The 27,491-nt window shown below is 34.0% G+C and overlaps 2 protein-coding genes and 1 non-coding gene across 3 annotated transcripts; 2 read left to right on the forward strand and 1 right to left on the reverse strand.

Moving 5' to 3' along the window:
* Positions 1 to 6,858: 6,858 nt before the first annotated feature.
* LOC110784089 (WRKY transcription factor 72B) lies at positions 6,859 to 9,510 on the forward strand. The gene is made up of 3 exons (XM_021988494.2): positions 6,859 to 7,639; positions 7,726 to 7,839; positions 8,579 to 9,510. Exons 1-3 carry the CDS (start codon positions 7,122 to 7,124, stop codon positions 9,228 to 9,230), a joined length of 1,284 nt encoding a protein of 427 aa, XP_021844186.2. The 5' UTR covers positions 6,859 to 7,121; the 3' UTR covers positions 9,231 to 9,510.
* A 6,734-nt stretch (positions 9,511 to 16,244) lies between these two features.
* On the forward strand, positions 16,245 to 23,350 carry LOC110784088 (alpha-glucosidase). Its single transcript, NM_001421704.1, is given in 6 exon segments — positions 16,245 to 16,523; positions 17,519 to 18,234; positions 19,734 to 19,964; positions 20,432 to 21,078; positions 21,822 to 22,245; positions 22,716 to 23,350. Coding segments are annotated over 6 exon segments (2,712 nt in total). The 5' UTR covers positions 16,245 to 16,284; the 3' UTR covers positions 23,171 to 23,350.
* Positions 23,351 to 25,684: 2,334 nt separating this feature from the next.
* On the reverse strand, positions 25,685 to 25,757 carry TRNAA-UGC (transfer RNA alanine (anticodon UGC)). Its single transcript has one exon. It is a non-coding gene; the product is annotated as a tRNA-Ala (tRNA).
* Positions 25,758 to 27,491: the final 1,734 nt, after the last annotated feature.

Below are 27,491 nucleotides of genomic sequence, written 5' to 3' on the forward strand. Positions count from 1 at the left end.
CTTCAAATAATCAAATGGTTGAGACTTGAGAGATGTTATTCGTCAATTAAGTACAGAATCTATCTTGTTCTCGGGTACACCTAGAGCTAGATATACCTATACAGCTACAGATGTTTTTTCGTTCTTCTCATTTGATCAACTTAATCCACAAGTTCGTGTTCGAGTTCGATCCAAATTATGTTCCCACTAAACAAACAAAAGAAAGTTTGGATAAAATCAAAGTATGTTCATTTGTAGAATGGTTGCCAATTTGCCATACATACATGATACATCTTGGGAGTTCATGGTGTACATACACCCAACAATTTACTGTTGATGAAACTTGAAATTGGGGGCCCACCAGCCCAGCTAACTGTTGATGGAACTTGAAAGGAGTGGGGGCCCACAAGCCCAGTTACATCTTATAAAGGGCCCAAAACTGTCCATTTAGTTCACTCAAAAAGTCATAAAACAAGGAGTCAAATCCATTAAGCACCAAGCTTATCTAGTTATCTTGTGTAACTAATGATAGTGACACAAAAAAGAAGGGGTGTTCTTGTTCTACATTCTTTTAATCAAGGATCTAGAATGTGAGATGAGGAAAACTTAATTTGAGAGAGATTGACATAAAACAGGTAACTGAACACTATCTTCCCACTCATACCTACAAAAAGTTATTAAAATCTATAAATTTATCTTAACTTATTTGGAATTTTTTTATCCGAATCACATGTTAAGCAGTTAAACAACCAGGGGGACATGACATATCTGGGCTAACTTTATACCTTGCTGCTTAGTGCTACTAAGCCGTATAATAATCAGGGGGTCATGACATACCTTGGCCAACTTTATGCCTCGCCCTTTATTGATCTGCTCACAAATTAAGCAGTTCAACAATCAGGGGGCTATTAGTATGCAGTGTGTTATCTTCAACCATTATACTCCTCTATCTTATGGTTGTGACATTTTGATTGTAGCGATATTTAAAGATGTACTTTGTTGGGGATCGACAAATTTTGAACCTAATTTGTGTGTGATATACACCGAGAAATTATTGACTTTGTCGTCGTTGTTGATTTGGTAGTTACCCTTTGCTCTTATACAACAACGGGTGTAATGCACAAGTTTAATCATCTATTTTCAATGCGTATACAAAGTAATTTCGCAAATAGGTGACTTTATTTTTATTTTTATTTTTATTTTATTTTTTTTGTTTACCAATGAGCACGAGGGTTACATATTACAATTTACACATGGTACATAAGACAAACAACAATTATTTAATAGAAGCCTAATCCTAATATTGGTATAAAATAGGTTTGACTAATGTCTTTTTTACCAATCTATTCTTAAAAGTAAATAAATAAATGGACACAAGGTGATAAAATAGACTAGCAATAAATAAAATTCTGATTCCCCCCAACTTTTATAGTTTTTCCTCCATTTGTGAGAGGGTGATCAAAGTACTGATGTAAAAACCTTTATTTAGTTAATGGGCAAGAGAAGAAGTTAACATCACAAAAAGCAACTCCTCCCTCCATTCTTTTTTGTTCTTTCTTATTTCATTTGACACGTTTGCTAATACACATATTCTATCTTTAGTATTTATAATTATATGTTGGTAAAATTATAAATTTTGGAATTGTTAAAGTGGTACTACGTATATAATACATTGAGACAAATCAAATATCGGATTTTATATGATTATGTTTTATCTTATACGAAGTAAGTATATAAGAAAAAAAATTAGAATTTTGTTTTTCAGCTGTGAATATCGTCAAGATTCTGAACAAAGAAGAACACCAAATAACAAGAAAGAATAGATAAGTAGCTTGTTTAGCTTATTCAGTTGCAGATCTTGAACAATATTATGAAGAACTGAGGTTTAAATATACAACCACTTACTGAATATAAATGCATTCAATCAATATATCACCGATATTTTATATTTTTATATTAGCTCGTATGATCCCGATCCCAATGATCCGACGGTGGAAGATCCTCCCCTTTTCTTATTAGCTAGCTTATTGTACGTAGTGGTGTTACCTTTAATAGCTTGAGTACATTTGATAATATTCTCATTTTCAAGCAATTTTTTTTTATTGAATGTAGCTATAGGTCTCTGTATCATGCCTTTTTCCATCACTTTCTTTGAAATAATATTTTTTTTATATATATAATTTCATTTTCCTTGCTTTTATAAAAGGTCAATTGGGCTCATTTCATGCTTGATATTAATTCTCCCGTACTTGTCATGCTTAACTTCTTCAAGAATCAATTTGTATTGTATGGTTAGAGTTTAGAGTTAAGGCTTTTGTAAATGAATATGAGAATAATTAACTTTTTAATCGAAAAACTCGAGTTGATAATAAATTAATGTGAATTTAAATGTTCTGGGCTTTGTAATTCTACATAATGATGTGAATAATGTAAAAAGTCAAATCGGGTCGAGCATTAAGGGACAAAAAGAGTAGTAATTGGCAATTCATGTTTAAGACATACAATTTGAGTTTGTTTATCGGGTCTAGTGGAGAAACTTGCACTGAGATCTTTGCTCGATTTAACCAAATTTAGACACGATATAAAATTAGGATGGAGTATATGTAAACGAAGTAACGAATTTGAGTCACTTATGAGCCAAAACTGAGTTTCTTAGACCTTTAAATTAATAGTAATTAATTATTTATTATTCTTAATTTCATATTCGACAATTCACACATGTTCATGCAACACTGATGGTCTCGAGAGAGAGGTAAATACCTCATTTTACTAAAAAAAAAAAAAAATACCTCATGGATTATTAAGGTTACACTAGCAAAATTAATTAGAGTGAGGATTATTATCCTTTCTATTTAAATTAGAGGAGGCATAAATGCCATTAGAATAATTTTCTCCTAAAATAAAGAATTATTTTATTATATTATAAATATATAATTTTTTAACTTAGAATGTTGAAGGAAGTCCAAGGTGAGGGAGGGACCACGTCCAATTGGTTGGCCCTGTCCCTTAGTTAGGCCTTGGTGACTTATGGACCATGAAAAGGGTGATATTTTGACTAAATCTACATAACAAAGATAAATACTTGGTATAGTTTTGCGATCTAGTATGAAAATGACAATAGTATGTTAGCACTTCTTTTTCAAATTTTAAAACCGTTTTGTCTAGTTAAGCCAAAGAAATAGAGAAAAAGTCGACTCGATCAGAGTCTGTTTGGTAACACTAATTGAAATGGAGATGAAACTGATAATTTAGCTGAAATTGAAAAGACGATAACAGAAGCTAATAAGCAACTGAAACATATGATAAGTTATATGCAATTTTTTTTTCTAAAACAACCTAATAATACTATAATTAAAAAACCTAATAAGGAGCTGAAACGAATGATAAGTTATATGCAAAATTTTGTATAAGACAGACTCATAATAAAAATGCAACTTAATGTGAAATCGAAATGACTGATACTATTTTAATTGATCGAGTTCAAGATTTTTTGTTAGAAAAAATTTACAATTTGCTAGTGTGTAATACAACATCATTCAAAATCCATACTTATTTTGTTTCCCTTTTGAATTTATAGGGGGTAATAAAAATAATGATAATAACAATTAGAGATGGATGATAATAATAATTACCATGATTACATGACAATTAACATGAAAATTTCCTTGTAAAACCTACATAAAACTCATTGTCATCTCCTCCATTTATTATTCCTAATATTTCTACGAGTTCGGATCCTCTAGAGTTTTAATAAAACTCTACAAGGTAGAGTTGTATCCAAACCATACAATTTAAAATCAATGGCTCATATTAGTGGAAAGGGAAAATCAGGAAGTGAATATTGATGAGAAAAAATATGGGAGATTTTGGAAAGATAATATATGAGCCATTGATTTTTTATTCAATGGTTGATATTGTTCAAACTCTAAATTGTAGAGTTATTTTAGAACTCCAGAGGATCCAAAACTCATTCCTACCTTGTGTGCCATTTGAGAATTCAAATAAACATGAAGAGCGGAGTAAATCTCATGAGATGATGAGAGTTACTTCATCCGTTCCTGAATACTTGCTACAATTTGACTTTTGCAATATTTATATGTTAACTTTGACCACATTTTCTTAATATTATTGCAATTAGATGTTATTGTTGATATGTTGTTGGATTACTCTCTTAATGTATACTTTTGCACTAATTAATTACCAATATTTGTTTTTATAGTTTTTAATAATACTACATATGTTTTATAATTACTATTTGCAAAAATATTAAGATAACAAATGGAGAATGTGTTAAAATGTGGATGAAAATAATAAAGTACGGAAAAAGTAAGAGAGATGTGTAAAAATATGAGTAGGTGTAAGAAAAAAATGAATAAAGCTAGTAAGGAGAAAAATAGTGGGAAACTGTAAATGTTGTGGGGTAGGAGAAGCTGGATAATGTAATAAATTTTCATATTCCAAAATAGTATAAATCACAATGTAAAGAACATTATGAAACAGATTAAAACGGAAAATATAAAAATCATTTTGAAACAGAGGTGCAGAGTAGTATATACGGAGTAATTACAATAATTACAGTCTAACTAGTTTCTTAACAAATATATCTATCAAACTGTTGCAAATATTTTTCCCTAAAAAAAAAAAAAAACTGTTGTAAATATTAAAGAATGAAGAGAGTAACAACCTAGTTTATGAAACCCAAGGAAGTAATTACAAGAAGCCAATAGAAGAACTTTATCCCTAAAGGATCTTCACACCGAAGTGCATGCATGTGTTCATACGTAGAATTCAAAATTGAAGAACGTTTGCAATGTTTCTACTAACTTGGCATTTTGCTTAGCTACATGCTATGTGCCCTTCATGCAAAACCTTTCCATGTCAAAAGTGAGTGCCCAAATTTATGCCTATACTTATTGCCTTGCTTGTTTTAAGGAACTCCGTACGTTTCTTTAGTACTACTTTCTATGTTTTAGTGTATTTGAGAGAGAACATGGTAGTTTCAATTCACATGTAAGTTGAGATTAGTTGTCCTACATTGACGAAAAGCAGGGGAAATGCAGATGAAAGATTCAATGTATATGACTTCTGAAATACGTACTCCACGTATTACCAATTGATTTTATGATGAAATATTGCAGGAATTGTTTATAGTCATATTCTCATTAGGATTGAGCTAGTTTAACACAATGAAAATTTATGAAAATATGCATTGTATAGACTATATGGAGTATCTTGATCACATAAAGTCTATGTGTCATATATATGTAAGAATCGTTTTAGTAAGACGTCATGGTTGACGTATTCTGTTGACGTGAATAAGTAAATTAAAGTAAGCATTGAAATTACCATTGTTGTCGTATTATGTTGACGCGAATAAGTAAAGGAAGCATCAAAATCGTCATTATTGTCGTATCTGTTGACGCGAATAAGTAAAGGAAACATCGAAATTAAGCAGACTTTCGACCTAACTATTTGTCGTTACTCGAATCTTTATTCATGCATGGTTACTCAATCTTTTATATTCCGTACACAGTACCACAACGTAGATGTATAAGTACGCGTTACTCATTCTATTTATAACGGTTTTAAATCTCCGAAAATCCAAACTATAAGAACATTTGTTTATGATATACTAAACTCAAGAAGGAGTAAATGGTATTGTATTACCACTACTACATTTACCTCACATACCAAATAATTCAATTATTGATTTTCCTTTTCTAGAAAATTACATAAAAATAACGCCTAATTAAACCATTAAACCTGAATACGAGACTAATCTACTTTTTATTTCCTTATAAAAAAACAAAAAATAAAAATAAATTGAACTCGATGGGATGTGGGCCCATGTGGCTAAGTAGGGGTCTATCAATTCGATCAAACAAGCCAAGGCAGTGGGAAAGAGAGCTTGTCAAAACAGGGCCGGTCCATTCTCCTGCATGCTCATTGCTCAATTAACCCGGCCCAGGGCACGGGGGTTGCCCGTTGCCTTAGAATCTCTTGTCTACCAAAAGTTAAGGATCTAAACTTTACCCTTGTTGACCCTACTTATCGAGACAAATCTAACAACATTTTACATATGAGTACTTTTTATTAACCTCATTCAGAGTACATAATCAAAACTAATATAGACAATTTATGGTTAACAGTATAAATAGAGTAAAAATTTAAAGTGTAGCGATTAAATTAAGGCAATGATCGAGATTAATCAATATTCTCTCTCCTCAATGAAGATTCTCTTAGATTCTTTTTTGTTGGCATAAGAGAGAGCTACAAACAAGTTGATAAATGATATACACAAGATTTGATCACTAGTTCTCGGGTACCACCCTTTAACATTTTACCAACTAAGCTATATGACATCCACGTGTGCTTTTAGCCTTTAGATTATTTTTTTTGTTCTACTACGAGGAGTTCCCACCGCCTTCGGCGAGTGGACTAATCTCCCGCCTTTAGATTATATTTACTTCTTTTGTTCTCTTTTAATTGCTACGTTATGACTTTTGCACCGTTCACATGCCTTATTTTGATCAAATCCTTTTACTAATATTCGAAGTACCACGTAGTACGTAGTATAAAAATAAATGATAAGTTGTTAAAAGTTGTATGTTAGATTACCTAAACTGTATACTTTCAAAATATCAAATTTTACTATTTTTAAACACGGGATAATTAGTTAAACATAATAATAATGGTAAAAAGTACATGTAAAACAGCCAAGTGTAAAATTCAAAATGTTACAAGACACAAAACTCACAAAAAGAAGCTGGTACAACCATGGGAAATGGTTACTACAAGAAAAACGTGAGAAACCAATTAAAGCATAAACAATAAAACAAAACACAAGTAAAAACACAAGTAAAAAGCAGTATATTTTGTTACAAAACCACTGGTTTCCTTCCCCCAAACCTTAAATGTAACCCCATTTTCCCTCACTATAAATAATTACTCAATTTCAGTCTACTCTCAAGTCTTTCTGCTTTCATCACCCCCACCAAAACCTCTCTCTAAAAAATATTTTTCCCCCTTTCTCAAAAGTCAGCGCCTCCATTACAAAAACAAAAACAAAACAAAAAAAACTTACATTTTTTTTTTATCAAAGTTTCATACATACTTCCTCCGTTTCAGAATAGTTCGTCGTAATGGGAGAAACAACAGAGATCAACGATTGTTGGTCTCTGTTAGCCGTGGTGAAAGAGTGTGCTAGAAAAGCTAAACTCAGAGCTGATCAGAGTACACTAACTGCAACAACAACAACCACCGCCACCACCGCCACAACCACCACCACCGCCGCCAATCACGGTTGTCCCGGGACAAGCCAGTCTTATTCTCAAAACCCATTTTACAACCAATTTGTTCCGAAGAACAATTCGGTTGGTTTTATGCTACCATCAGCAGCAGGCGTTGCGCCTGCTGCTGATGGTAGCGTGTCAGAAGACGAGCTTACGAATTTGTACAAACCCTTTTTGATGACTTATCATGGTCCCGTTATTAGTACTACTATCAAAGCTGAACCTGTTGTTGAAGTTTCTGGGATTAATTCAAGTAATAACAATCTTGATCTGCTCATTGATCAGCAAAATCTTCATCTAAGAAATTTCCAGATCAGTCCAAAGCAGAGTTCAAGTTCCACTGCCGTTGGTTGTATCTATAAGAAGAAGTAATTACCACTTTAATTTCTTCTTTAATTTGAATTAAACAAAATGATTAAGTACTTAATTTGCCTAATTTTTTTTTATTTTGCAGGAAGTTTGAAGATAGAAGGGTGGTGAAATATACTTTGGAAGAACTTTCAAAAAATGATAAATGGGCATGGCGTAAGTACGGTCAGAAACCTATCAAAGGCTCTCCTTATCCGAGGTAAATAAAGCTAGCAAGTTACTCCCTCCGTCCCTAAATTTTATTTTATTTTTGCGAAATATTAAATTATGTGACAATTAAATTCGAATGGAATGAATTTTACTTACTGGTGTTGTTATACTGCAGGAAGTATTACAAGTTACCGATGTAGACATGTAGTAGCATGAAAAATAAATTTTATTTTTGGCAAACTATTAAAATGTGACAACTAAACCCGGACATAATGTGTTTTACGCCTCTTTGATATAGTTTTCTATTTTTCTTCTAAACTAAAAACCAAAATATGAAAATCGCAAAAATCTCATTCCGTATCATTTTTTGTTTTCAGTTTTCTATTTTTTACAAGACTAAAAACAAAAATATGAAAACCACACACAAAGTAGTTTCCAGTTTTTTTTTGTCGGTTTATCAAAATCAACATAATTACTATAACGGTTTTTTTTTATATAATTAACATGATTACTATAATTATGACTAAATTTAGTTCATGATTCATCTAAATCATATGACTTTCAAAACAAAAAAAACCAAAAACTGAAAACTTACAGTGATACCGAACAAGCCATAGTTTCCAGTTTTTATTGGGTAGTTTTCAAAATCTAACGTTATTATTATAAGTACGTTTATTAGTTCACGATTCAATCTAAATTATATGACTGACTAAACCAAAATAAAAATAAAAAACTGAAAAACTGACAGTGATATCGAATGAGCCTTACCGATTTGTATTGTTATTCAGGAACTACTACAGGTGTAGTAGCATAAAAGGATGCAAGGCAAGGAAGCAAGTGGAGCGGAGCCCCATAGACCCGCTTATCTACATAGTTACCTATACTGACCACCACCACCACCCGTGCCCACCCACCCGTAACTCAAGTGGGCCTCGGGTCAAGATCACCATGCCCGATCCGATCCCGTCACCAAAGATAGAGTCACCCACAAGTATCGTACCAGTTCCTAAGTACGGGTACGGGTTAAGTGGTAATAATGGGGTGAAGATAGAGTTTGAAGATCTTGATGGTGAGAAGAGCTTTGGTAGTGGTTCAATGGATGAAGATCATGACATTTCGATGGCGGATTCGGGTACTTTAACGGGTATGGAGCAGCTAAATGGAGGAGGAAAGTGTCCTAGTCCTAGTAGTAGTGGTCATAGTAATAGTTATTACTACAATGAGAATCATGTTGGATATTATAATAAAGGGTGTGACCCGAATGTGAAAATGGAGGTCCAATTGGAGGAAAATGGGTTGTCCGGGTATGATATTGGGATCCGTGAAATGTATGGTTCTGCTCCAGCAACGTTGGCGGAGGCGCATGAGGCGCCGAGTAATATGGGAAGACAGAACATTTGGGGTAATGGGGTGAATAAGGCTCAAACTTTCTTTTTTTAGTAATGTTCTAGAAGGTTTTAGTTAGGAGTAATATCTTTTCGAGTGTGAGTAAATTATTGGGTGTTTCTTAAAATAGAAGTGTCGTTCTTATAATTTATTAAAACCTTTTTTCAGGTTTGATAAGGTAAGGATTGTCACTTCGAATTTTACAAAACAGCTGATTTATTAGGGTTTTAATTTAGCCTTTTCCTTTCATATATATATGCTTTGTAAATATAAGAAATGTGTTAGCACACAACAGGAGATTAAAAGGCTATAAAATGGATTAAAGTTCAAGTGAGTGACTAATTCTTTCTATCTCTCTCAATTTTAAAAAAAACATAACCCATTTAGTCTTTTTTTTGTTTAATTTTATTTACGATTTCACTGTAAAGCTCAATAATCATAAATCTATACTACATACAACATAACGGTTGCACAAAGTACTCCGCATCACGTAAAGTTTTAACTATGCCAATACAACTCTTTTAACTTACAAGTAGTACAACTTCTAATGTTAATGGAATTCAGAACTGGTCATCTGTCAATGTAAACATGTACTTGTGTAACACAAGGAACCAACAAATTAGGGGTGACAATTGGTTTAAGTTAGCTAGGGGGCGGGTGACAATTGCTGACCCGATCCGATAACTCGATCTAAAATTACTGAGGAAAAATGAGTCAACCTGAACCGAAGCTGAATGACCTGTATTCAACCCAATTTGACACATTTATCATATTTCGTGGTAATAACAAGTTTTACACCACACAATCCAAAATCAATCTGAAACATGACCCGAACCCAACCCATTGGCCCGAATTCCCACTCCTACTTCAAATATGCTAGCTTATGATCATGAATTAATTTTTGCCATTTGCATTGATGTTAAGTTAAAATGGATGACTCAAATACTTTTATATAGACAATTGGACATATAAACATTACGACAGGAAAAACATATATTTAATTAATTAATTATAGTTAGTTGTATTAAAAATATTAATTACTCTGTATTAGTGTTACTATAATGAAGATTAAGCTGACACTATATGATTGTCATAGGTTATGGTACGATTCACATTGATTATGAAGCAAACTGATTCGTGACTTGGTCGTGCTGTCGTGTCTTATGTCATAGGCCACCAAGTGGGTAACAAATCTAATCTTATTGTTTAATTAAGCTTAATCATGTGGTTGTACTCTTTTTTGTCTTTAATGGATAATAAACAAAATTATATGTGTAGAAGATAGAGTAATTAATTAAGGGGCATATACATAAGCAAGTAATACACCATTGAGGCATTAAGGTGTGGTTAAAACTAAAGACTTGTGCATGACATTAAATCCCGCCTCCATTTATAATTTTTATCGTCTTTGTGGCTCATTACACGTTTTATGGAGTATATGTGTTGCTAATGATCAATGTTTCAACTCATGCTTATCCATGAAACACAAAGTACATGAAGGCTTATTTACTATATATAGTAGACCTGACAAATGAGTCGTTTGGATCGGTTTTGGATTGGGTCAATTCAGTTCAAGTCAATTTTTTAGGTCATTCACACTTCGGGCTTGGTATGGGTTTGGGTGGGTCCATCCAGATGTCAAGAGTTTAATTCAGTTAAGATGGAGCCATGTATACTAGATCAGTTTTTTCAGGTTAGATTAGGACATCCTCCGAAAAAACATTCAATAATGTATTAGTAGTTATAATGATGGAAAAGTACACTATTTTGTTTAGTGATTAACAATACTACATTATTATGATGTAGAACTAGTATGTGGACCCGACATTTCGGTTCGGTTACTTCGGTTCATGTCAATTATGTTCAATTACTTGGTTCAGACAAATAGGTATCGGGTCATATATATCCGGTTAAGTCGACTTTATATATGTCTATTTTGGTTCCGATTTATATCAATTTGGGGTTTAGCCGCGTTAAGTTCAATTCGCATCGTTGCTTCGAGTCAAAATCGGGTATCAGATCAGAACAATCACTTGGGGTCAATCACTTAAGGACAATTTTACCAGGTCTATTTACAACCCAAATAAAAAGATAAAACTTATGCAATGTATTCAACCAAGGTACAAACATGCATTTTCACCATCAAGCAAATATTACTCGTTTTGAACTCTAGTTACTTAGTTACGTGATACCTTGTTCAATCCCTTTTCCATATAACTAATTAAATTTGGTTTTGTACAATAAATATCTGTACCCGATAAGTTTATTAAAATCACTATCAATAATATTCCTACATATACATATTTCCTCTTGTAGGAATAACTTAATTAGATAAAAGAAACTCATTAATAAATGTCAATCGATCAACACTACTTTTAGACATGAAATTAAAATATATTCTCTTCATGTATAGTTTCCTGATCATGAAATCGACATTCATAAATAGTACTTTTATGTGTGATAGTATGAATCTAGTACTGAATTTATGAGGACATTATGTAGTTCACATATTTATGGTCCTAGCTAGATATAGTCATGTAGACTTATGGGCATTTATTTATTTATTTATTTATTTATTTATTTATTTATTTATATACCATTCTTAGAACATTATTATGCAAATTGACCCATGCATGGAAAAGAATTCCCAGATAGTGATCGATATATAGGCATATAGCATTATAGCCCCCATGCATGGGATTAGGAAGTCCTTTTTTTGTACAAAAGTTATGGAATAATATGTGGGTGTAAGCTATTAATAGGATTTTTTTTCTTCCGAATAACGACAAAACTGTTAAACTCGTACTTTATCCATCTTTATCTTTATATGCATGGTCCAAGAAGTGTTTCAAGTTATGCATATATAGAAATTATAAGGTACGGATTTTGGATATAGTGTTAAGGTTCCAGTGAATGAGGGAGTCATCATGAGAAATGAATTACAATCCTCATGGTACGCATAATTAATAATTTTACTTATCTGGGTATTGCCCTATGCATGGGAATGAAGTACTTTTTTTGTTATGTATTTGATAGATTCAGATCTCTCTTGTAAATGTCGTATAATTTTTTTATCAATGAATTAATTATAAGTTTTTTAAAAAATACCTTTTTGTACAAGGTTTAGGAATAATATGAAGGTGTACGCTATTAATACGTTTTTTTTCCCTTGCAAATAACGACAAAATTGTTAAACTCGTACTTTATCGATCTTAACCTTTATATGTATGGTTCAAGGAGTCTTTCAGATTATTCATATATAGGAATTATTAGGTACCGATTTTGGCTATATATAGGGTCAAGGTTCTTGTGAATGAGGGAGTTATCATGAGAAATGAATTTTGATCCTCATAAAGTCAGGATACGTGTAATATGAATAATTTTATTTAGCTCGATATGATTGGTATCTAGCTAAGAGAACTGAGATGACCACATACGAGTTGACATGTAGTAAATCTTTTGTCAAACGGTATGACCATTAAGTTTCTAGTTTCAGTTAATTTGAGTTTAAAACCTTTTGATTAATCCTAAAGAACTTCTTAAAGTCCTAAAGGATGGAGTAATTAAAACAACAAAGAAAAGTATTGGGCTTTATTCTGGGACCATTTTAATTGGGAGAGATGGGCTATGGGCCTGTGGCAAGGAACAAAGTAAACTCAAATTTGATGGAGCCCATATCTATACGCATGGGCTGAAATTTGCTAATCATAATTCTTGTTAGAGCTGGGCATTTCTATCCGAGCCCGGCATGAAATTGGCCCAACACGGCACAAGCACGTTATAAGTCCGACACGAAATGAGAGATACGACGATGGGCCGTGGTCGTTCACGGACATCATTTTACAAATATGGCACGGGCCTTACGCTATCACGACGGGTCGGTCAGTACGTAGGTACACTTAATTTTAACCAATTATCAAAAACAAAAAAAATAGTAGGGTTGCTAATGATCAGGCACATCACGTGACGGTGGTCAGGTTGTGCTCTTGTCGAGAGACAGACTGGAAGAGAGTCACCAGCCCGATATAATACAACTTTTCTTCACCCGTTTTAGGCACGTCACGTTAAGGCACAAAGCACGTGGGCTTGACATGTGGGCCTACACAACCAGACACATGCATGTCCAATTCTAATTCTTGTAAAGTACACTGACACATATGCCATTTGTTGTGTACTCGTGAGTTCTTCTTAGGAGCGTTCGCTTCACCTTAAAAATTAGAAAATTCAGTATTTGTATATTTCTTTTAAAGTGAGTTGAGAAGCTATTCTTCTCATTGCTATTTGATACACATTTAACCTTCTAACTTACGATCTTCTATATGTGGTCCGAATTGTCATCCTACGCTGCAATCCTTCCCAGACAACCCATTCCGATTTCAATTTCTTTCAAAATCCAAAATCATTCTATGGGCAACACAACAGACGAAAACCTACACGTATAATTAACATATACGAAGTACTCCGTACAACAGGAAAGGGCTAAAAGGCGAAAAATGATTCTTTACGTATCTAAATAGGAACAAAATGTCTAAAATTACACGATGAATTTGTAATAAGTCCAAGAGTAGACTAAGATTTGCACTATATTTCCTATGTTTTGTCACACCTTTCACACATTATTACCAATTTGATTAATTAATGCATTCCAGCTTAAAAGAAATATGATCACATACTTACTATATATAGTTTTCCAAGTCTAGTCCATTATTATATCAACGTACTATTATTATCTTGTTAATTTGATCACCGGAAAGTCATTAGTTCTTAGTTAGCTCCGGGCCGGCCTCAATTTAGCATTTACTTGCCGGTAATTAATTCGGTAAGATCACATTTTCTTCTATGTAGTACGTAGTATATATGAATTTAAATTTACGAAGTTTCGATTTTATTTATGGCATCTTTATGGAACATATACGTATGTTATGATCAAGTTGATATTATTCATCATATGAGGCTCTATTTAAGTATATTATGATCTATAATTTGCTTATTTTTCTTCTATAATCGTGTTTTTTTTTAAAAAAAAAAATTCCATGATTATATGTAGTATATAGCTTCATTCGATCATTTTATTTAGGTTAATGTTAATTTTATGAACCCCCGGCCCGTTGGCCAGGCCGTAGGGTAAGAGACTAAGAGTACTTACTACGTGCAACTTGGACTAAAAGTCTATAACTCTATAAAAAATCAGCGCCAAACTTGAATTTTGCTGATATGGCATATGACTCAACTACTCTTAAGATCAGATATAACAATTTGAAGTATTGAAGTGGGTTAGTCTTAAGAAAGTCTTAAATCGAGTTTTGAAAAACTAAAACTCAACTTAAGACTCAATATGCGAGTTAAATAAAATAAATAAATTAAAATGTTATATTATTTGAGATGCTTTAAATGAGTTTGAGGGGTAAAGAACTAAATTTGAATGATTATTAAGAAGTCTTACCAAAATTTAATTGATTAAATATTAGTGAAAAGCTGATATGACATATGAGATTTTTTTTTAATGTAAGACCCTCTTGATGTTGCTCTAAGCATATAATTCGATCCATCTCAACATATGAGTAAAAAATCCTCTATCCCTCAATGTTTATATCACTTATGTGTCAGTGTGTCACTTCATTTTATTGGTTGATATTTGTAATCAGTCAACCACTTTTATTTTCATTTCTAAAAACTACTCCCTCTGTCCCTTAATACTCGCACCGTTTTGATTTTTTACACTATATACATAATTCACTTTGACCCTGTTTTATTTATAGTATATATGAAAGCTAATGTTAGTATATAGTATATTGTTGGCTTCATCTTAATATATATTTTCAAAATATTAATATTTTTATAAGTTTTTAAAAATATGTAGTTAGAAATATTGATGGTCAAAGCTGTGCATTGGCAAACGTGTCCAGTCAAAACGGTGCGAGTATTAAGGGACAGAGGGAGTACATTATTACCAACCAATAGAAAGAAATGACACATGAGTGATACATGGATTTGGGACAGAAGATTCAGACTCGCATGAAAGATAGTTGTAATATATCTTCCACATTTTATTTAATACTAATTCTCAACCACACAATGCGTTTTTTAAGTGTACAATACTTCAAATTGTCAATAATGGGGAAAGATTGAAAGACGACACATAGTTTTGGTTCAAAAATTACGTCAAGAAGAAATGCCCATTACTCCGTTGCACTATATAGTTCACTAGGCATAACTGCATGCACAAATTGCACAAATTGCACAAATTGCACAAATTTCAATTATTGCCAATCCCTATGGTTTCCACCGTACCACACTCTATTCTCTTCACCCAATTTAGTCGGGTTTTTCTAGCTTTTGATCGGTTCTAGACTTCTGGTCGCATTTTTCTAGTCTGGTCTCATACGAATTTTTTCTGTGAGTATTTTTTGTCTTTTCCGACCTGGTATGGTCTAATAAGTAATATGACCGTAGTACCCCAACACTCCACATATTAGCTCTATCCCAAAAGTACAACGTTTAATTTTATTTTATTAGAGCAAATTTAATTTCAGTTACAGTATATAGAGGCTTCTGAATGACTCAAATACAACCTATTGTATAGATTCACCGAGGCCCATTTAAACTATTCATGTGCCATCTATATCTACACGTAGAGGTGGCAAATGGTCATGTCTTTTGGGTCGTATGCTTTAGGCGGGTCAGATTGGGGCGAGAAAACTTTCGTGCCGGGTCAATTCAGGTCAGTTGAGAAATCAACTTATAATGAGAAACTAACCCGTTCCAACTAATTTGATTTCGATCTGACCCATTCGAGTCGGGTTAATTCGGATCATGTCTATCCTGGTTATCTAGTTTGGGGTTCGGGTTAGCTATTTAGGATCGGATCTGTTTTACCAAAGTGTTAGCATAGAAAAAAGGACCAATAAAAATCCTCGAAAGATGAAAGAAGATATGGTAGGGTAGGGCCATTAGTTGCAACTAGTATAACCTCCAATCATTTAGTCGTGTCCACACTTTTCACGATCATCAGTTTATTAGATATTTATTTATGTCAATTACGTCTTATAAATACTCTCAACTAAAACTCCCCACATTTGAAAATGTGAAGGCATAATTGAGTTAGAAAATGAAGAAGAAAATCCCATCTTTGGCACTGGGAATACTACTAGTATTTCTACTACAATATTTGGTTGCCGGAATATCAACATCGGAAAACGACCCGGAAGGGGTAATCGGGTACGGGTATAAGGTGAAAAGTGTCAAAGTTGACTCCGGCACGCGTCGATCGTTGACCGCATTGCTTCAGCTTGTGAAGAATTCCTCAGTTTATGGACCTGATATTCAACTCCTCTCCATTACTGCCAGGTTCGATCTTATTGTTTCTTTCTTTCTTTCTTTTGTTAGTTCTAATTCATGATTATTGTATAATTGAGCTACCAATTGGCATAATTAATTGGGTTTTGCACATTGTACAATTTAAAATCTCTTTTTTCAAACTATGTAATGTGATTGTAGACTATGTTAAAAGTTACTCGATTTTTTTATGCAAGCTTGGAATGTTAGATTAAAGAGTTAAAAGGTTACGAGAGAAGTTCATGGAGGTTTTTCCTCCAACAATACATCTGAAATATATCCGAAAGGGTGCTCAAAATAGTCCAAGTTATAGCTAGCTATTACATGGATTATTGAATGTTATTTTGTCATATGCATACGAAGTCAGTAGAAATAATGTTCACGTGTAGTCTATCTAAAGGTCTAATGTTATATAACATTGCACGAATTAGATTATCGCTGATTGCCTATACCAGATACATGTTGATAGGAAAATTATTGCGAATTTTTTAAGTGCATTTGTGAATGTAATAATAAGTTCTCTATTCTTTCTAAAGAAACATTACTACTTAGTATGTCCTAATTTAGGGGCTCTATTGAAATTACTTTGTGCTAAAGTTAATTATTTTGACCATATTTGTTCACTTTTAATACGAGGAACAATATCTGAATTTGTATATTTTTTTTCCTTTTACTATGCTTCGTGATTTCGTACTCCTTAACAAGTATTTTGGGACAGAGGCAGTTGTAAACATGAGCTCCGCCCAGCCAATCTTCATAATTGGCAAACAAAACACATCAAAGGATATTTTCGTAATTAAATTGTCAAAATACAAAATCTCTTTATAAAATAAAATTATATTTATTTTATTTTTATTTTTAAAAGTATCAAATAAATTATACATTATAATTTTTATATTGTGTATTTATTCATTATAATTACGAGAATGCCACTTGATCTGCGAATCAAGTTTTGTTTTGAAATGTCTTTGTACACTTCGCAAAAACTAACGCCCTCCAATTCGCAGCTTGGAATCTAACGACCGGCTCAGAGTCCGAATTACCGACGCCAAGCACCGCCGATGGGAAATCCCCGACAATATCCTTCACCGCCATCAACCACCACCACCACCGCCCCATTCTCTCTCCTCCCTCTACCGCACCCTCCTCTCATCTCCCACTACCAACCGCCGCAAAATCCTCCTCTCCCACCCAAACTCCGACCTCACTTTCTCTCTCATCAACACCACCCCCTTCGGCTTCACCATCTCCCGCAAATCCACTCATGACGTCCTCTTCGACGCCACCCCTGACCCCACTAACCCCAACACCTTCCTCATCTTCAAAGACCAGTACCTCCACCTCACCTCCTCCCTCCCGGGCACCCGGGCCCACATCTATGGGCTCGGGGAACACTCCAAACCCACTTTTCAGCTCGCCCATAACCAAACCCTTACTATGTGGGCTGCCGACATTCCTAGCAGCAACCCGGATGTTAACCTATACGGGTCCCACCCGTTTTACATGGATGTTCGTTCTTCGCCGGTGGCGGGGTCCACTCATGGGGTGTTGCTGTTTAATAGCAATGGGATGGATGTTGAGTATACTGGTAATCGGATTACTTACAAGGTGATTGGGGGTATTATTGACCTTTACTTCTTTGCCGGACCTTCGCCGGCACAAGTGGTGGAGCAGTTTACTCGGGTCATCGGCCGCCCTGCCCCGATGCCTTATTGGGCATTTGGTAATCTCACTCTTCTTTTACTTTCTCTACAATTCTACCTTTGGTTGGTTAACTATATTTTTCATGTAGAATTTGCTACATGTGTGTTTTAGTTTCTTGCTGTTGATTGAATATGTTGCAATGTTGGTAAAATGTGAACTTAATATGATTGAACTATGGATTATTTGATCCATATGTATAATGTGTGTTTGCTCATAATTGATTAATTGCCATTGGGTTAAGAGAGTGTCCATTACATAGTTAATTGGTGAGAGAGTAGTATTATTTTGGCAAAGGTGGCTCAAATGAGTTTGGAAGTTAAGTGAATACTTGCTTACTAAGTGGTAAATTGTTGTGTAATGTAACCGATTGATAATGTTCGGGATGCTGGCAACACCGTTGTTGAATCATGGATGTGTTGGTGATTAGTTCATAGGTGTTGCCCCATGTTTAGTTAGTTAATAGTCTTACTACCATCAAGCTATCAATAATGGGTGAAAGGTGTTGCTGATTCCTGTCCCATTTTTAGTATTTGCAGATGGTAGATATTTGCTTCAGTCTAAACCAATATGTTTAACTAATATTTCCTCCGTTCTTATTTACATGACACAATTGAGTTTTGGATACTATTCATTCAAGCTCATTTGACTTCCTTTTGTAGTTTATACTTGAGAAAGAAACATAGTTGTGTGAGGTCTTATTATATTCGTCTCAATAAATATTAAACATCAACTTTTTATAATTTTTTATCCATAATTGGAGATATTAATGTTTGAAATCGTGTATTGGCAAATGTGCCTAAATAATTGTGTTATTTAAAAAAGAACAGAGGAAGTGCCAAGAAATATCCAGTCCTGTTCCTTAACCAAAAATTGCCTCTTGGCTGATGAAATACACGTAGCTTTAAAGGTTTGGAAAATGAGGAGACTAGTAGAAATTTATAGGAAAGTAGGTGTTCTATGATTTGGACTTATACAGTTGAAAATATGTAGTATAAATACAGTAATTGTTTTGGGGGGCTGGTTATTACTTGTTTTGTTGATACCATACCAGCTTTCACGGATGCGTTTGGTGTTGTGAAACTTATGATGTGCTGAAACAAGAAATGCCCTTGTATTTACACACTAAGCATTTGTTCCTGCTCTCGAGTTAAAAGCAGTGGCGAACCTAGAAATTAAGCTTCGTAGGTAATGTATCCTCAAGGCTTCAAGTAAAAATTGCTTTAAAATGAAGTAAATCAATGGCTTGTTTTTAGTTATTGCGAAAATTTTCATACTTAAAACCAATAACTTGGGGTGCTACAATGCTAGTACAACAAACAGTAAAAGAGTGAGTTTACATTATGAAAATATTAATATATTTATTTTCTAACATAGACGGAATAATGTTAGAATGATGTCCAGGAAATAGTACACACTTACGGTCAATTCTGTGGTTTGTATCAATTACATATCTGTAAGTTTATTTTATAGTTGTTCTGTTTCCTGCACTGATTAAGAGCAATTTTTTTTATCTTTTAGGTTTTCAGCAGTGCCGTTATGGTTATCATGATGTATACGAGCTTCAGTCTGTGGTAGCTGGGTATGCAAAAGCTAAGATTCCCTTGGAAGTAATGTGGACAGATATTGATTACATGGATGCTTATAAAGATTTCACTCTTGACCCTGTTAATTTTCCACTGGACAAGATGAAGAAATTTGTTAACAACCTTCACAAGAATGGGCAAAAATATGTGGTAATTCTGGATCCTGGTAAGATGTCGTAATACTGGATAATCCTCTACTTTCATTATTTGTTACTCCCTCTGTTCCTAAATAAGTGTCCACTATTCTATTTTAAGCATTCCCTAATACAGGTCCACTTTCTATTTTGGACATACTTTTTCCACTTTTCCATAAATCATGATTGATTTTTCCTACACAATCTACACTTTTCCCACTTATCCATCCCCACATCCACTTTTATTTGTACTTTATCAATAAACAATTATCTACTTTATCCTCTCCAAAAATATACTCCCAATCATTGTTTTTCTTACGCACTTTTCAGTTTTCTTAATTACCATGAATTCTCTCAAAGTGGACACTTATTTAGGAACGGAGGGAGTACTAACAAACTAAAACAGAACTTTCCTAAATCTTGCATCAGTTGATATTGTTAAAAGTTCTAGATTCTTGTTTTTTTATTCCCCTTATACAGTCTTATTTCTATACCTCAGGTATCAGTACAAATAAGACGTATGAAACATACATTAGGGGAATGAAACACGATGTCTTTCTGAAGCGTAATGGTAAACCATACCTTGGTTCTGTCTGGCCTGGTCCTGTATACTTCCCTGATTTTCTGAAGCCTTCTGCTTTGACCTTTTGGACTGATGAAATCAAGAGATTTCTAAATCTCCTCCCTGTTGATGGTCTTTGGATTGACATGAACGAAATATCGAACTTTATTTCTTCTCCACCTATCCCTGGATCTACACTTGATAATCCTCCTTATAAAATCAATAATTCTGGAGTGATGTTACCCATTATAAACAAGACTATCCCACCAACCGCCATGCACTATGGTGATATTCCCGAATACAATGTTCATAACTTATTTGGATACCTTGAAGCTAGAGTCACTCGTGCTGCCCTTATTAAACTCACCAAGAAAAGGCCATTCGTACTCTCTAGATCAACGTTTAGTGGTTCGGGGAAGTACACTGCACATTGGACAGGAGATAATGCTGCAACTTGGAACGATCTTGTGTACTCAATTCCGTCTATGTTAGACTTTGGACTTTTTGGTATTCCGATGGTCGGGGCAGATATTTGTGGTTTTCTTGGGAACACAACTGAAGAGCTATGTCGGCGTTGGATACAGGTAAATCTAAGAAAATGCCTCCTATGTAAGTGTCAATAAGGATGATTTTGTTGCCTTCTTTGGTTTCGTATACGAATGCATTTTCAAATGTCCCCTTTTGTTTCCAGCTACTCGTCCTCATTGATATTACTTGTTGTGGTGAGAGTCTAAAGTGTGCATCACTACTGCATCAATAGTCTAATAGTTAATCAGATGAATATTTCTTCATTTTGTAACCGTAAATAGGGGTGTTAACCCGGACCGGACAGGACCGAAGACCGGTTTTTGGATAATCTTAGACCCGAAGACCGGACCGGTTATGCTTGAACCGGACCGGAAAAATCGGTCCAAAATCCAGATTGGACGGGTTTGGACCGGTTGTACGCCTATATCTATAATTTTTAATTTTTTCTACAAAATATAGTAAAAGACTAAAAGATAAACTTGTATATTTATAAAAATAATTGTTTAACGCCTTTTTTTGAAAGATAAAATAAAATCTTTGATAATATAGTAATATTTCCAACATATTAAAGGAGAAAATTAACTTTCTAAATAGTTTATATTATACTTTTGTTAAGAAAAAACCGGTCCAGTCCAAAACCTGTTTTTAAGGGGTTTTGGACCGGACCGGACTGGACCAATGACCGGAAAATAATACTTCTCAACTCGGAGACCGGACCGATTGCCTCCGGTCCGGGGTCGGCTCGGTCTCGACCGGTTATTGCACACCCCTAACCGTAAATCGATTTGTTTGAGTGCAGCTGGGGGCTTTTTATCCTTTCTCTAGAGATCATTCATCACTTGGTACAACCTATCAAGAGCTGTACAGATGGGAATCAGTCGCTGCATCGGCTAGGAAAGTCTTGGGACTCCGCTACACGCTTCTCCCTTACTTCTATACATTGATGTACGAGGCACAGCTGAACGGAATCCCTATAGCACGGCCTCTTTTCTTTTCTTTTCCTGATGACATCAAAACTTATGGTATCAGCTCACAGTTTCTTCTTGGTAAAGGTGTAATGGTCTCACCTGTCCTGAAACCTGGTGTAGTATCTGTCACTGCTTACTTTCCACGTGGAAACTGGTTCGATCTGTTCGATTATACTCGTTCAGTCACTGCCTCTACTGGAAGATATGTTACTCTTAGTGCACCCCCTGATCATATCAACGTTCACATTCAAGAAGGTAATACTTATATATACTTCGTGTATTTGATTTTTTACTGGATCTATAGCTAAAACTTGGCAATTGAGACTCGGTTTATATATGGACTCAGCTACGAGAATCTGACACTGATATGCGTCTTAAGTACTTGTATTAAACACGGCCAATTTGATAAATTTTGCTTTATTCTAACCTAGAATGTGAGTTGTTCATACGCATGCCAAATTGACGACACTTGATAGCTAATATGGATATTTCAAGTATACATGTGTAATTAAGTCTATTTGAGTATGTGATTAGGAGTAGTTTACAACTACTGAAATATGTGATAGTAGAATAGTCCATGTGACATGATTTACTATCCTATATTCCTTATGCTCTGTTTTGTTAAAGAAGGGTTATCCAAAGTATAATTTATAACTAAAATAAGTTTTAATAAGTTCAGATAATGAGCAACCTCATAACCTTTTCCCTTTCTGGTTACTTGGTAGGTAATATTCTGGCTATGCAAGGGAAAGCTATGACAACCCAAGCAGCACGCAAGACACCGTTCCATCTATTAGTGGTGATGAGCGATTGTGGGGCCAGCTTCGGTGAGTTGTTCTTGGATGATGGGGTTGAGGTGACAATGGGAGTCAATAGAGGAAAATGGACTTTTGTGAAATTCATTGCTGCATCAGCAAAACAGACTTGTATTATCACCTCAGATGTAGTTTCTGGGGAATTTGCAGTGAGTCAGAAATGGGTCATTGACAAGGTTACAATTCTGGGTTTGAGAAAAGGAACAAAGATCAACGGGTATACAGTACAAACAGGTGCTGTAACAAGAAAAGGCGATAAATCCAAACTTAAATCAACTCCAGATAGAAAAGGAGAGTTCATTGTAGCTGAGATTTCTGGTTTGAACCTGCTTTTAGGACGCGAGTTTAAGCTTGTATTACACTGAGTTAGTAAGTGGTGTTTGAGTGTTTAACTTCTCTGATTATGGGCGAGGTGCAAATAATTGAATCAAGATTCATGTATTTATTTAGTACTGTAATATTTACCAAGAGGCAATAAGATCAGATAAGTTGTTAGATTCTGATGTTGTAATCTTTCAGGATTTATGTGCAACAGGTTTTGGAAAGACTGTTGTCCAAATTTCTAATTTTTGCATCTAGTTGTTATGGAGCATCAAGATATATTGTACTATTACATTCCTTTCCTTTTGTAGCCATTGATCGAAAATTCGACTTATTTGTAGAAACAACAAAGAAAAAACAGACACATTATACATTACAGTTATTCCAAACCTGATATAATTAAAACAAGATTTGTTGCTTGAAATGTGCAATCTTTGACAACTGAAATCTTAACACATGTCACATGATATCTGAACATTTAAAAATTAATGTGTAGTCTTGTGACATGACTATAATGAACTGATATGAATGGTTGTATTAGATTGTAAGCTGTATGAATAATAGGCTTAGCTTAGCACCTCAGAATTTTTTTGCAGGCTGCCTTCAGAACTTCTACTTCATGGTCTCTAATGACAACATCTTCCCAAAAATGTACACCTTTGGCACATCGATTAACGAATTGTAATCAACCATTCTGTGCAATTCGTTTTTGCATCCTCAATATAGCAGACCCAATATTTCGCAAACCATCATCTGAAAACTTATGCTTATATATGTGCAGAACGGGAGAGGGATTGAGCAAAAGGAACTGAAATAACCTACAAGGAAATACCTCAGAATGTTCAATTTCGTCGAGCGTATTAATGGAGTATTAGTTTTTTCTATGAGATTTGCCTCAAAAAATCACATTGCAATTATATAGTCAAGTCAATTTACACTTAAAAGAGAAAAAAAACTTAAATACCTCAAGTTTAGGTCAACTTGTTTATAGTCGGGTTGGATTGGGTAGAACAAATCTCTACCCGTTTACAAATGGATCGACATGATTCCGACCCAACCCAACGCATTGCTAGCTCTACCTTGGTCGTAGCACAATGAACCCACAAGCTTGCTGATCACTTGTGCACACTCGATTGACACACTAAGTGTCTTGGATGATAGAGAACACAGGAGAGCTTTATGGGAATGATTTACTTGTATTGATACTCAAATGGAAACTCTATGCTTTACACATGAATGCCTTGGTGCCTATTTATAGGCCACCATCCATAACAATATAATATCCTACACCTAGATTATTCTATACATTTCCTACAAAGAAATGCCTATATGATTATAGAACGTTCCCATCTCCTTAAGAATAACTTCCTCCGTTTCTTATTAGATGACACAATGTGATTTTTGAAACTATTACTAAAAGCTCTTTAAACTTCATTTTGTGATTTATATCTAAGAAAAAACATAGTCATGTGGGTATTTGCCTCTCATATTCAATCTCTCATCTTTGTGATTGTGTTCGTCCCCTTTCTATTTCGAGTTGTCTCAAAAAAAAAACTTACCATCTTTACTTATTTAATACACTTAATTAGATGGTAAGGGCCCATTTGACTATCATGAGGTGTTTTCTGGTAGTTGGTACAACCATTGGTTTTTCCACTATTCATTCTTTCACAAATTCATTTTTCCATGAATTGCTGAAAACATAAAGATGTTCATCAAAATTCTAAGATCAAATAATTCAAATAATTTCAAAATAACTTTTCAAATTAACGTGTTTTTAGCTCTCAAATGTTCAATTTACTGATTAATTATTTATAATGCGCTCCATTTATCTTTAACAAAATAAGCCTACGGTCGTTGATGTTTTTCCAGAGTTTTTCGAAGATCCCACTGAGATGAATAGTATTTTTTATGCAATTCCAAATGTAAAGTAAGTCTTCTTATCTTATTGGTAAAACATAATACTTGAAATTCAACATAACCTTTGTTTTTTTTTTGTTTTTTTTTTCATCCGAAATTACGGATATTAATGAATTTTTTTTAATTTTTAACCTTCCTACTTTTTTTTTTTTTTTGAGTTTATGCAATTCCAAAGGTAGAGTCGGTAACAAAGACACTCCCCACAAGGAAATAGATAGGATCACATCACAATATTATTGACCATATTGCCCTTAGCATCCATCCACTTGTTCTGTATTATATTATACTCCATAGTTGTTAACATGAAACCATTCAGAACTAATATATACTCATTAATTAACAGGTTTTGCTAAAAGTAAGAACACATTACAAAGTCTACTAACTTAACAAGTACACACGTGCGCACAACTCAATTTTATGAAGATATACATACGTACTATTCCCTTCCGTCTCGGAACACTCGCAACGGTTTAACTGGACATGTTTATCAATGTACAACTTTGACCATCAATATCTTCAATTATGTATTATAAAAACTATAAAAATATTAATATTTTGAAAAAATATTAAGATGAAGCAAACAATATAAGTATTCATATACTATAAATAAAAATGCATCGATACAGTTTCCTAAAAAATGGAGATGCGGGGGATCGAACCCCGTGCCTCTCGCATGCAAAGCGAGCGCTCTACCATTTGAGCTACATCCCCTTTTGATACTTTATGATAATTACTAAAATATTTATATTAGTTGTAAACAATGGGCGATCCATAATCTCAAACCCTAATTTCATCGAATCGAATCTTCAACTATTGAAAACAAATCATAAAAACAAGGTAAATTTGTCAAAAACTACCTTATAAAATATGATTTTTGCGAAAAACTACCTTATAAAAAAAATGTTGTAATAAACTACCTTATAAAAATTTTATGTTGTAAGATACTACCTTTGGCCATATTATGAGCATTAATTCAAAATTACGACGTTGACTTTACTAGGTGCATATTACGCGACATCTAACGGGAAAGACGTAATTAAATGGCACGTGACATATATATGGTAAAGTCAATCCCGAAATTTCAATCAAACGTTCGTAATTTGGGAAAAGGTAGTATCTTACAACATAAATTTTTTATAAGGTAGTTTATTACAACATTTTTTTTATAAGGTAGTTTTTCGCAAAAATCATATTTTATAAGGTAGTTTTTGACAAATTTGCCTAAAAACAATGGGGTTTTGATCCGATCAATATCTAAGTCTTCATCAAGAGAAAGGGTAGTAACATTAACCTACATCTCTTATGATGATTGCAACACCAAAGACTTCCACTTGGATATGTCAAAAATCGGAATTCATTATGCGGATAAGTTTCAGCATTTTAATATACTTGGTTCTTGCAATGGATTATTGTGCTACTGCCTAAATGCTAATATAATCTGTGTTTGTAATCCAATCACCAGTCAATGCCGTAAAATTCCAAACCCACCCATGCAATGGTGTGTTTCCGGGTTCGGGTATGTCTCTTCGTTGGATGATTTATTAACCGGGTTGGAAATTCGGATAATCAATACCTATATTTTACCTTGCTAATAAGTTTTTTTATTTTTTATTTTTAATTTTTCCTAATAATCGTCATAAGTAGTAAATTAACTATACTTTCAGTATCCAAATATCTAAAACCTTAGTATGTAAATTTAATAACCTTATTATGCATGCACTTGCATAGAATTTCTTTTCCTTTGGTATTTAAAACATTTATTAATCAAAAATAATATAATACGAATTATTTTAATATAATTAAATAACTAAATTCGGTAATTTTCTTTTGTCACATTGTGTATGTAACTTTGTATTTTGTATTTTTTACAATATTGCAAAATTTGGTTCTGGTCGGAAATATGGCTAACCATTTATTCGGAGTTTTTTTTGGTCACCCCTAGGTACATCCCGTCGTTGGATGATTACAAGCTAGTGAGGTTGGAGCTAGGTGACGTGATTCGAGTTCATTGTTATACGTTGAGGAGTTGTGATACCGAATGGAAACAATTAGACTATGAGGATATTGGTTTGGGATTTATTAGTCCTTTGTACAGTTTCTTATTAAGTCCCACTTATTTAAGTCCTGGGATTATTTTGCCTAATTCGAAATTACATTGGTTAGTAACTTACATTCGAAATCCCATATTTCGCCTAGGGCCCTCAAACTGTCAGGACCGGGCCTAATAGTAAGATATAACATTGATTACGAAAATAATGAAGACGATGAGTTGATTATTCTAGGGTTTGATTTGGAGACGGATACCTTCAACACGGTAAAACCACCCGAGGAAATTATTCGGGTTTGGTACAATAACGGCGTCGATACTTGTTTGAGTAGCATTAACGATACTCTATGTATTGCTTGCGAGGTTGTAAGTGGATGTTTACAAGTATGGAAGCTTGA

The sequence above is a fragment of the Spinacia oleracea genome, chromosome 3 (genome assembly GCF_020520425.1).
Source record: "Spinacia oleracea cultivar Varoflay chromosome 3, BTI_SOV_V1, whole genome shotgun sequence".
Taxonomy (NCBI): Eukaryota; Viridiplantae; Streptophyta; class Magnoliopsida; order Caryophyllales; family Amaranthaceae; genus Spinacia; species Spinacia oleracea.

Coding starts and splice junctions, on each gene's coding strand:
- LOC110784089 (XM_021988494.2), top strand. CDS start 7,122: ATGGGAGAAACAACAGAGATCAACGATTGTTGGTCTCTGTTAGCCGTG. Junction 7,640..7,725: donor GGTTGTATCTATAAGAAGAA/GTAATTACCACT, acceptor TTTATTTTGCAG/GAAGTTTGAAGATAGAAGGG. Junction 7,840..8,578: donor AAAGGCTCTCCTTATCCGAG/GTAAATAAAGCT, acceptor ATTGTTATTCAG/GAACTACTACAGGTGTAGTA.